The sequence below is a fragment of the Pezoporus wallicus genome, unplaced genomic scaffold, assembly GCF_028554395.1.
Source record: "Pezoporus wallicus isolate ANWC-B61680 ecotype Strahan unplaced genomic scaffold, APGP_CSIRO_Pwel_v1 contig_4664, whole genome shotgun sequence".
Taxonomy (NCBI): Eukaryota; Metazoa; Chordata; class Aves; order Psittaciformes; family Psittacidae; genus Pezoporus; species Pezoporus wallicus.
In genome coordinates, this window is record NW_026640610.1 from 104,516 (window position 1) to 116,562 (window position 12,047).

Consider the following 12,047-nt stretch of genomic DNA (forward strand, 5'->3'; position numbering starts at 1 on the left):
TGGGTTGACTTAAATGAAAATGTATTTTTTAGCTGCAAAGATAGCAGAACTGAAGAAGAAGAGAACAAGGTGATTGCAGAAAGTAAGTTCTGATACACCAGTGGACATCAGGAAGTGGCTTTTGGGACTAATAATATTGGCAGTGAACACTGTCAAACTGGAAGCCATCTGATGACTGACTAAGAGCAGAAAGTACAAAGGTGCTAGAAATTACTCATAAGGAGGCGAGAATATTTAGAAATCTAAAAGAACACTACATTTGAAGAATTATATATGCCTTTGATAAGCAGAAGCACTGACCCAGAGATACTGATTTAATAAAAATAGGTCTTGATCAAGAACTATGAAGCAGAAGTCATCCTAACTAATCCTAGAGAATTTGAGATACCAACAACTAAGGAAGACCTAGAAGTCTTAAGTCAAACACAAAGGGCTTGGATAGGTGGTAGCCAATGAAAACAGTCAGGGATTTGTAAAATAATCATATTAAGTAATAGTATAAGAGGCAAAACATTAGGAAATATTATCTGGATTTGTGCTGCTGAAGACTTAAAGAATGGAAAAAAAGACAGAAGCCATCTGTAATTTCCAACATGTGAATGTACCAAGGAAGGCAGAGGAAAAGGGAAAGAAAATTATGCACATCTGAATGCTGACAGGCAGAAAAGGACCAATATGAATGGCATGAGATGCTAGTACAAAAAACAGAATTGAAAAAAAAAAAAGACAAGAAGCAAACAGCAACTGCAGCCATGAGAAAAGCAATGTTTCTAAGTGAGAGAGGAAAAAATAAAATTAATTCAATGGTAAAAAAATGCATATAAACACTTTCCTACCATTCCTAATGAAGGTGATTAAGTTACACAGATTACAATTATTATAACCAGTTACAAAATCCATCTGTTTCATGAATACAGGATAAAAATATTTTGAGATATCAAGAGCAAATAACTTTTAAATCTTTCACATTTTCTATTCTAGAAGGTTCAAAAAACTATAGTACAGGCCGCTAGAAAAACCTCTAGTCAAATTTACTGGTAGAACATATTTTGTCAAGGTTGTAATCACTCTAAATATTCCTGTGTTTTGCAACATCAACACCACAAAACCAACAGTTTTATAAATAAATTAATAGAAATAACTGAAACTACTGTCAATTTAGAAATTAACCAGATCCTACCACTGTTTAGATAGGTCTGGCTAATCTTTACTATAAATTTTTCAGTGTACATTGCATGACACATGGTCATTTCATGAAGTCAGAAGCGAAAACTCCAGTTACCATGGAATCATCCTGACCTTGTGCAAGTAAGAAAACTTGTTTCACAGAAAAGTTTTAAAAATTTTAGTACAAGTGATTTGAGTCCTTTGCTTGTTTATGCTGTTCTCCTAGCCAAAGTATAAAATGTACCTATATTTAACAGGCTCAGCATCTATATGAGTAAGGTATGTCAGACACACAAACAAGTGCTTTAAACTTTTACATAAAAATTCAGTCTCTAATCTGGCAGTGATGATAACCCCACCCACCCAAACCCCAGCCAGCCAAACTACTGTGATACTGGGTTCATTGTATATCTGTAAAAAGAACTGAACAGAAAATATTAACAACTCACAAAAGTGCTGTTTTTACAATACCAATATTCAGTAAGTACTCATAACTAAGCTGTTCACTTTTAATCATTTTAACACATCAAAGACTAACCCTAATATCTGAAAATAATGTAATCAATACAAAAAAAAGTTAAAAAGTAAACAAAAAAACAAACCCCAGACCTGGTCTTTTAATTCAGAAATGCCATCTGTTGAGCTAAGTCACTTTGCAAACACTACATACTTTCAGTAGACTTAAAATGACAGATGGCAGGAAGAATGGACATGACTGGGAAAAATCTAAAGTTAGCACTTCAAAACAACTGGATTAATCACTTCTCATCTTTACAATTACTGTGCCAGTTATATGTTGAAGATACCAACTTCAAAAAGCTTTGATTAGCTGTCTGCTTCTGGAAAGACTCACAAAAGTTGGTTCTTTAGCTGTTCTGCAATATAGGCCAATTAAGAGTAAGGTAATCTACATAATTTCTCTATCAGATTTCGATCACAAGAAATGGTGACCTGAGAAGGTAGAACTGGGTAAAGGATATGCTAACAAAAAAAAAAAAGTAAAATAAAAAAGTGTGCTTTACATTCACTCTTTCATCCAAACACAAGTTCAGAAAAAATAATTATCCTTATTTTCAATCTCACTGTCATAAACATCAGAGGCTTAAATGCTTAACTTTTCAATCATCCCAGTTACCCCGTAATGTATGACTACCACCTAATTACTTTTGGCCCTGCATCTGGATGAGTCAGATCACCAAAATTCATATTAACCTAAGGAAGGAAACCTTCAATTTCTTTCACCATCCCCAGTATGTTTTACAGCAAAAAAGCCTCACAGCAACTAGGTAATTATGAATCTATTTAAACTATTTTGAGGCTGAGATATTCCACAACTGGTTTTGACCTAAACAGTATACTTTAGGTTAGAGAAATTACTCCCTTTAGGTTAGAGAAATGCCTCTGGATTCAAACTTGAGGAAGCTTTAATACTGTAATCGTCACTTGTAAAAAAAAAAAAAAATTATCTAAGGAAATTTACTAGAAGCAGAATAGTATACTATTTCTTGCACTGATAGTGTTCCACCCTGTGCACATCAGTATGAAAAGTTGCTTCATTTTCAGGTTTAATGGGAAGATAGTACAATTTCCCTGTAGCCTGGAACTTCTTAATTACTACAGCTTTTAGCATAGAATACTAATAGAAAACCAATATATTTCTAATGTGCTCTAGCTACTATTGCAGGTAGCACAAAGGTGCGGGAGCACAAATTCTGAATCACCTTATGACATTTTTATTCACTGAGCTCTACAAAAAGTTCTCCAAAGATTAAACTCAATTTTAGAATTAATTTATTTCATCGGTATTCATGATTTTTATTTGCTTTCATTGAAAATCTGTGTAGTAATGTCATTAGCATTTCTACCAAGAACTGGTTTCTAAGACTTAGCTTCCTCTAATGAAGACTAAAGATACGATATGGGAGACCAATATTATACAAGGCCTCAGAATAATAAAAGAAATTCTGAAAGCTGTTCTTTCTTATAATTAATTTTAAGGAGAAAAGATTTTTAAATTATACATTCTCTAACAGTTTTTCACCACGGGACTCCCTTCTCAAGTACAATCTCCCACACTCAAGGGAAAACTATTACTTATATTTCAGTAATACCAAATAGTTTGTCAGACAAGGCTAACACAAAAGGAACCAAGAGGACACCAAGACAAACCTAATACCAGGTTAGAACAGAACTGCAAAAAGCTAAGAGAGGTATAGGAGCCACCTAAACTTCCCAAGAGCACAAAATTGAGACAGTAAAAGCTACGACTTAGAGGACGACATATGAAGTATTTCTGACTATTATATGTAATTTATCTTTGCTGGAAACCAAACGCTGGTATCAAGTGAATGTGCACACTCAACATAAAAATTTAGAACACTGTGTGTTTTTACTAAAAAAAAAAAATTAGAAAAATATCTCCATAATTTACAGAACACATGAAACTGCATAAGCAATCTCACTCACCTGTCTTCACTGAAACGTCGACCAACCACAATTTTACACTTGTCTGGAGGGAGACAAGCTGCTAGCAAAGGCACCGTCCTTAACACTCGACTTTCCTGTAAAACAGAAAGGTTACTTTTGAATAAATTCAAGGAGCGCTTCTACGAATTGTTAATGTTTCCATTTACTTTCAAGTTCTTTTGACAGTGGACACAGAAAAAAGCTTGTCAGCTAACAGAAAAAAAAATCTACAAGAAAAAGAATACCCAATTTTGATGCATTCACATCCTATTGTTTTGATTGACAGTATTGAACTTGGTCTTAACTAGCCTATGATCACCAGCATAAATTTCAACTGGGCTATCAGTATCAAAAAGTACAATGAAATTTCACAGAATAATAAATAGTAGGCAAAAACGAGCATTAACATTAATTATTACATTAACCTATTCATGCAATAGGTTGGGGATCTAACGTCTCTATTGGAAAATGAGTAGGGAGCTTAATTTCCACAAACAGGTGTTAAAATAAAAGCTCTGAGTGCACCAGAAAAGGCAGTTTGAAATATAAACATATCTGTTCCACTGTCACTTCACAGTAACCAGGACAACAGCACCAACACTACCACATACGTTATGCTATACAGGCTCTGTTCACCAGGCACCTGCCAACACCTTTATGCCACTGATGAGGAAGGTGACTACCAGGTCTGGGTAAGGAGCAGGGGTTCTTGAGATCTCAAAAAGTATTAAAGAGAGCTCTGTTGGAGCAGAGCTTCAGAAAGTGAAGGAAGACAGAAGTACTGCCAGCTGAAGAAAACCCCCTACTTATCAAACAGAAATTTGTTTCTGTCCTTCATTTAAGACAGCTGGGAACATACAAGTTTTTGTCCAGACAAGAAATACTGCAAACTGAGCTTGAATATCTAGGATGTCAGTTTCTGTTTTTTTATCAATGAAGTGTGATGATACTTTTATCTTGCATTTAATGAAGACATCAAGCCAAAACAGAAAACTGAATGAAAGTTTCTGTTTATTTACTTATCACAAGAGGAATAAAGGAAAGTTATTACCTGAATCTAGCAGGCGAAAAGACACTAGAGGTCAGGTGAGGATTATGAAAGCCCTAAGCTCAGTTAGAAACGAGCTCTTCCAATATTCTTAACTTGAATGTCTCATGATTCAGATAATGAAAATCCAAAGATCAGTCCTTAAACCACAGGATTAATTAACGAAAAGCAAGGCAGGGAGAGGTGGGGAGAGGAGGTCCATCTTTTGATTTATGAGCAATATATATAAACAATTCAGTATTTGTGAAGGCCTTGATTAGCTCTCACAGTTCTCCCTGGGTGGCTGTTACCTTCCACAAGTACAATGTGCAGCAGCCTGGGGTTCTCACATTGTCTTGCTAACAAACTGCTGTTAAATTAGTTCTGCAAAGACTTTTATCACTGTTGCCTGAAGCCTTTATTAATATTGCTTTTTCTGATCCACAAACATATTGATATAAGTACTGCTCCTCTATAAATGAAACATCATGGAGTTGAAGGAATAAGCTGTCCTGCTACATTCACCACCACTTTGCACAGCAGATGCATCATGATGTCTCCTAGGGACAGAAGATCAAAGTACCTGGGGAGTCAAGTGTTAGCAAGAGGAGGGAAAAATATCCCTCAAACTACCATTGATTTCTTCTATCACAGCAAAGTGCAATAAGCCACCAAGAGTGGTTGAGTATTATTTGTCTTTATCATCCTATTTAAATAAGTCTTCAATTGACTAGTCAGAAGGCTCCCTTCTTCATGCAAAGTTGCAATAAAGGAACTGGAAGAAAATCAATTATTTGTCTCTGGTAAGCAAAACCAAAAGAGCTATCATCAGTCAAGGAAAGTCATTCAACTGTTCCCTCCAACGTCATATCATTACTTCAGAATTACCTTTCATATCAAATAAATACATTCTCTTCCAATAGGGAAAGCTGAATTTCCCAGCTTAAAAAAACAAGCAGTGTTTACAAGAAGATAAACATAAAATTCGAAGCTAAAAGGAACTGCTTGAGAACAGAAGCTTAAGAACAGCTAAGTTAAACTAACATTAAAAAAAGGTTTCATGTCTTCATAATTTTCTTCATTTAAAGCCATTTGCATTTAACTAGACTATATATAACCTGTTTGTTACCATATCAGCTATTTCCATTTACCGGAGCACTTTCTCTCTCCTTTGTTATTCTGAGTGTTCTAATAGTGATTGGCAATTCTTTGTTTGTTCATTATTTGGCCATTGAAGTACATAAATAAAAATATCACTGGAGGACCTATGTTGTGGGCTGACCTTGGTTGGCCTCCTGGTGCCCACCAAGCCATATTATCACTGCCCCTCCTAAGCACAATGGCAAAGGAGGAGGGAATAACATGCAAATGAACTCACGGGTCAAGATAAAGGCAGTTTAATAAAGAAAAGCAAAGGCCATATGTGATGCAAAAGAAAACAAAGAGACCTTATTCTCCACTTTCCATCAGCAGGCAATGTCCAGCCACTTCCTGGGAAGTAAGGACTCAACACGCACAGCAGTTGCTCCAGAAAACATATGCCATAATAATTAATGCTGCCCTCCCTTCCTCCTTCTTCCCCACAGCTTTTATTGCATCATATGGTACAGAATACCCCTTTGGACAGCTTGGGTTGGCTGTTCTGGCTATGTCCCTTCCTAGTCTCTTGCCCACTCTCAGCCCACTGGACTTTGGAGAAGGGGTTTGGGGGGAAAGCTCTGACAGCACCACTCGGCAATAGCCAAAATACTGGTGTGTTATTAACATTGTTCCAGACACAAATACAAAGCACAGCACGATGAGTTCAGCTGTGAGGAAAGTTAACTCCATCCCAGCCAGACACAATACAACTTTTGCCTTTTTTATTTTTTTCTTTTCTGAGAATTAGTGGTACGTGTTGTTACCATAGCATTATCCACCTGCAACGAACCAGGCAGTTCTAACTAATATCAATATTTATTAAATTCAGCAAATATACTCCTTCCATTTTTATTTATGAATTGTCAAGACAATTAGCAAAACTTTTCCCCTTACATTTGATTCTTACTGTTCAATAAAGTATACTATAATGAGCAATTCAAAGCTAATTACTTGCATTAGATCAATATATAAATTCACTAAACACACACAATCTAAGTATTCTTCACAGATGCTTAACACAGACAGTTCTTACATTTATAGAAAGAAGGCAGGGAAGCAGAACAACCTAAAAAGATACTCTCTGCTATGCTTTAAGGGTTCAGTCCTCAGTTATAGCTATCACTCAGGTTTTGAAAAGCACATAATAGCATACACTCTGCTGACAATAACTACAGGGACAATAAAAGGCAAAGCTAAGACAAACGTGTAAAGGGTTTGTACACCTAGTTATACCACTGACCTGACATGAGGTTCATAACAGTACATACGAGAAGGAGAAAAGTAAAATAATCTTGTCATTTTATATATATAACTATATGCAAAGAAGAAAAAGAGATTAGGCTAAGCAAATAACTTCTTCACTCTTCCATTATTCCTGATATTGGGTTTGGGATGTAAAATGGAAGCTAGATGGCAGGATTCCTCACCTGGCATCCACTGCTCTGCAATGAGGGATTGCTCTCTCTTTCCCAGTATCTGATACCTGCACAGGTCTATCTGGCAGCATGGCCTCTGGACAGTAAGAATGTGGAGAGACTGTCACATTAATCATAGCACAGAGAATATTGCTCGTGATTTCCTATATCTCAGCTGAATACAGGTCTCGGTAGCACCATTTGACCATAGCTGGTGGCTTACTTCACTGCACTGTGGACTTCCAAAGACAGTAAATAACAAAACACATGGAGAACGACAGGCAGCACTGATATGCGGTAGAGGAAAGACATTTCCTGTCTGATTAGTTTAATGAGATACTTTTGAAATGGATTCTTAAGAGTCTATCTGTAATGAAATGGCAGACTGAAGGATGAGATACAGTCTAGAAGGCTTATCTGCCTTCAAGACTGATTGTATTTTGAGTATGAGCAGCTACAGCAAAGGGAATCTATCTTTTGCCATGTATGCCTCAGCTGTTCTGGAGTCAAAAACATCATCTATGATCACCTAAGACAAACACTTGTGGAAAAGTGGCATTCCATTATAACAGAAAGGTTTTGTGATTGCTGATTAATAAAAAGTGTAGATATCCTTTCAGAAGAACACAGGAATGGTGCATGAAACCTAAAAAAAAAATCTGAAAACGTTTTCTAATATCTTCCACCATAAACAAGAAATTCAACACAACTCAAATGCCAGTTTAAATACCAGTTCCCTGGCACACTCTTAAACCTTTTTTCTAGCAAGTGATTTAGGCATATATTTAAGTACCTCTGAATTACAAAGTAACACAAAACAGTATTCTTATTAGAAATAGCCAACTAAAAATCACAGCTTTCCCATTCAGGGACCACATACATCATGGCTTCTGTTCTATTTCTCTGCAAAAGAACATTTTTCTCCAACTTGCCCTTTTACATTTTTTTTAAGTTCCTTCAGGCAAAGACCTTCTGCATGCTGACTGAGCTACTGTAAGTAAACAGCTGGATCAGAATAAAGGTTTCTGAACTTCACAGTCTAATTTGTAGACCCGCCATCTATCCAGATCTGTGTAAATGCAGTCCAACTTCTAAAACCCTTTTCACCCACTACCATACTCCATTATTAACAAACGAGAAAACATGAACATAAATTCTTGTATTAGGGAAACCAAAACATACAGTTTTGAAGCTTAACTATAATTTTTCAATGGCTAAACAGCTACGGCCATCAGTAAGATGAAGTGCTTAATTTATATTTTTAACAAACCAGTGTCCTGGGTTCAGCAGTAGCAGTCATTTTTTCTCCTTCTTAGTAGCTGGTGCAGTGCTACGGTTTTGAGACTCAGCCTGAGAACAACACTGATACCACCAGTGGTTTTAGTTGTTGCTCAGTAATGTTTACTCTGACCAAGGACTTTCTGAGTCTCATGCTCTGCCACGGAGGAAGTAGAGACGGGACACCTGACCCAAACTAGCCAAAGAGGTATTCCATACCACAGCACGTCATGCCCAGTATATAAACGGGGGGCAGTTACCCAGAAGGGTGAGATCACTGCTCGGGTCAGGCTGGGTATTGGTCAGCGAGTGGTGAGTGTCTGTATTCTCTCCCCTTGTTATCTCCTTTATCACTATTATTATTGGTGGTAGCAGTAGTGGTTTGTGGTATACCTTAGTGACTGGACTGTTCTTATCTCAACCTGTGGGAGTTACATTCTTTCGATTCTCCTCCCCATCTCTCCAGGAGCATGGGGGAGGAAGTGGGGGGAGTGAGCGAGCGGCTGCATGGCTGACTGGGCTTAAACTATGACAACTAATAATATCAATAAAAAACCACTGCTATAATCAAAACACATTCCATGGATCAACTCTAAGGACCTGAATAAGACACCATATCAAGATTAATTCTTGCAACTTGTACCAAGGCAGGCAGACTTCAGATCCTAGCAGGACAATTCAGCTAAGAAAAGATGTCTTGCATGCATGAAGTTGCAGAAATAAGTTATGATTTCAGAAGGTAGAATAATTCAGATGAACTGAATAAAAGATACAATAGGTGAGCTGGCATTTCAATCATTAGTTTAAAAAGAAAATTCACTACATGTTGCTAACAGCACAGCTGCTTCCTCTTGCCTACCTTCTGCTCCATTGAGATTCTAGCTGAACTCCAACAATTACCACAGCCTTACTCACCTCTGCTGGATGCTGAATTATATACAAGCAGGCAGAGATCTTCAGCGGATGTATTGGCAGGAATGGGCATAAACACACCTTCTGAGGACGGCTAGATGACAGAGGGAAGTGAGAGAACAATAAAAGCAATCAGCAATTTATGACAGATGGGATAAATACATTGCACAAATACACACTGTATCCCACGAGACACACTAAGAACTTCCCCTTATGACACAGTGTATTAAAACCAATGTAATTTTCTGTTTGAAACTCCTCTATTCCTAAAAATAAAGAAACAAGATTTTCATTGAAATGGAGTTTTGAGAAAAGTGTCCAGATCCCTCCTGTGATCTGGTTAGGATTAAAGCACTCCAAAAATCCTTTCATCATCTTCAAGAGGAGCAACTTGCTAGTATCCATACCCCAACCAGAGAAGTCTGCTACTGCTTTTCATATCAAGTTAGTGTTTCAACAATTCGATAAAAATATAATAGAATATATAACATTTATAATTGAAATATTTATAATAGATTAATTAAAATAGAAAATTTTAGAAGTATACACATATGAAACCTCATCATTCTTTATTTATTTATTTTATTTATTTATGCCCCTCTACTCTGCTCTCATGAGACCTCACGTGGAGTATTGTGTACAGTTCTGGTGTCCTCAACATAAAAAGGACATGGAACTGTTGGAACAAGTCCAGAGAAAAGCCACGAGGATGATCAGGGGACTGGAGCACCTCCCATATGAAGACAGGCTGAGAAAGTTAGGGCTGTTCAGCCTGGAGAAGAGAAGGCTGCGTGGAGACCTCATAGCAGCCTTCCAGCATCTGAAGGGGGCCTATAAGGACGCTGGAGAGGGACTCTTCATTACAGACTCTAGTGATAGGACAAGGGGTAACAGGTTAAAACTTAAACAGGGGAAGTTTAGGTTGGATATAAGGAAGAAGTTCTTTACTGTGAGGGTGGTAAGGCACTGGAATGGGTTGCTCAGGGAAGTTGTGAATGTTCCATCCCTGGCAGTGTTCAAGGCCAGGTTGGACAGAGCCCTGGGTGACATGGTTTAGTGTGAGGTGTTCCTGCCCATGGCAGGGGGGTTGGAACTTGATGATCTTAAGGTCCTTTCCAACCCTAACTATTCTATGAGTCTACAAGTCTACGACTGTGTTCAGTTTTTATAATACTATCTATTCTGAAGTATGCAGTAGACATATAGCAAAACAAACAAAAAAAAAAAAAAATTATCAGAAACTTCTAATTTAAATCTGAAAAAAAAAGAAAAAATTATTTAAAATTTTTTGCTGTACTGCATGTAGCTGTTCAAATTACTAGCAGAAGAACTGTATCTAGAGAAATTAACTTAAATATTGCTTGATATATATCAGTCACTACAGCTACTCATATATTTTATTCAGCAACTCAATAAAACTAAGGATTTCTTTAACATGAAGCTATTACCACCTAAAATCACTCCACTCCTGCAAACAGACTTCTCTCAGCTTGAAAAAAAAATACTTAGAATTTTCAGCAGAATGCTAGGGATTCAGAGCACAACTTCACCTGCATTCTCCTTATAATCTTTATTGGCAACAGTTTATAGGTTGATCACACATAACAGACAGTAAGCATAGAAGTGAATTCTGAAGACAGTCTCAGATCAAGTCCATGATGAGCCTGACTGACTCTGCGCTTGCTCATCCACAAGAGCATACACCCACCCAAATGTACTAAATAATGTTACAGTAATCCAAGCCAGTACAACTGTTACCTCGTCAAACATGAGTACTTACCAGTAAATGGCAGCATTATAAGAGGACAATAATAGATAAGCTCCGCTTTAACAGCTGACAGGTTATGTTAATTTGAACCCCCTGCTTCTAGCCCCGGCTACTGAGACACTGAGGCTATTCCCTTCTCCACAGCGTATATAGTTAAAGGTTACTCAGCAACATTCTAAATTCAAAGCAGTGTTGATGCAAGAGCAGGAATTGGTACTAATTAAAAATAAGCACTGAAAAAAGTATTTTAAAATATTTAGAATAAAAGGCTTATGGCCAAGAAATTACCTTAATGACAAAATGGAAATTTTTCTCTTAACCTCTTCTGTTACACTGTTCCAGTAGCCTGCTGTCTGCCTTTCCTTTGCCCTTCTAGTGCTGGCATTTTCCTGTTGCTAATCCTGCAGAAATCTGGCACATTCTGCTTTACTAATGGACAGGCTTTAGCCTAAAATTAGGTATTCATTAATTTCGCTAGCTGGTGGGCTATTCTGGGGACCTTCACTGTGAATAAACTGAAACCAACCTCACTTCCAGGTCTGGTGGGTTGTTTTCCAGTGCACTACCACTGCCTTTTTTCCAAAATTTTCTCACATGTAACCAATTTAAACAGAAGTTTCTGTTAATAGTTTTGTTAACAACCTGAAAGCAGCAAATGCCCCCAGAGACTGTTTTCTGCCCATGCCCGAACTGTTAAGTAGAAGCTCATCCTCTTTTTGGCCATCAGACTTAGTCAAAACACAGTTCTGTACTAAATGTGATTCCTTAAATTCTCCCTGTTATTAAATGGCTGGTTTCACTAGCAAGTTAAGTTGATAAAGTTTTCCCCATTACTGTATTTTCTACTGACAAGAGATTAAGGCATGAAAATCTA

The 12,047-nt window shown here is 37.2% G+C and overlaps 1 protein-coding gene across 1 annotated transcript in view; it reads right to left on the bottom strand.

Moving 5' to 3' along the window:
* The window catches only part of DTWD2 (DTW domain containing 2), a gene marked incomplete at its 5' end in the record, with an annotated part of 62,825 nt that extends 53,291 nt beyond the window's left edge, over nt 1-9,534 (bottom strand). The window contains 2 exons of the mRNA XM_057419726.1: nt 3,634-3,728; nt 9,409-9,534. Of these exons, the coding sequence (XP_057275709.1) occupies nt 3,634-3,728; nt 9,409-9,534 (221 nt within the window). The remainder of the gene's footprint in view (nt 1-3,633; nt 3,729-9,408) is intronic.
* Between the last annotated feature and the right edge of the window lie 2,513 nt (nt 9,535-12,047).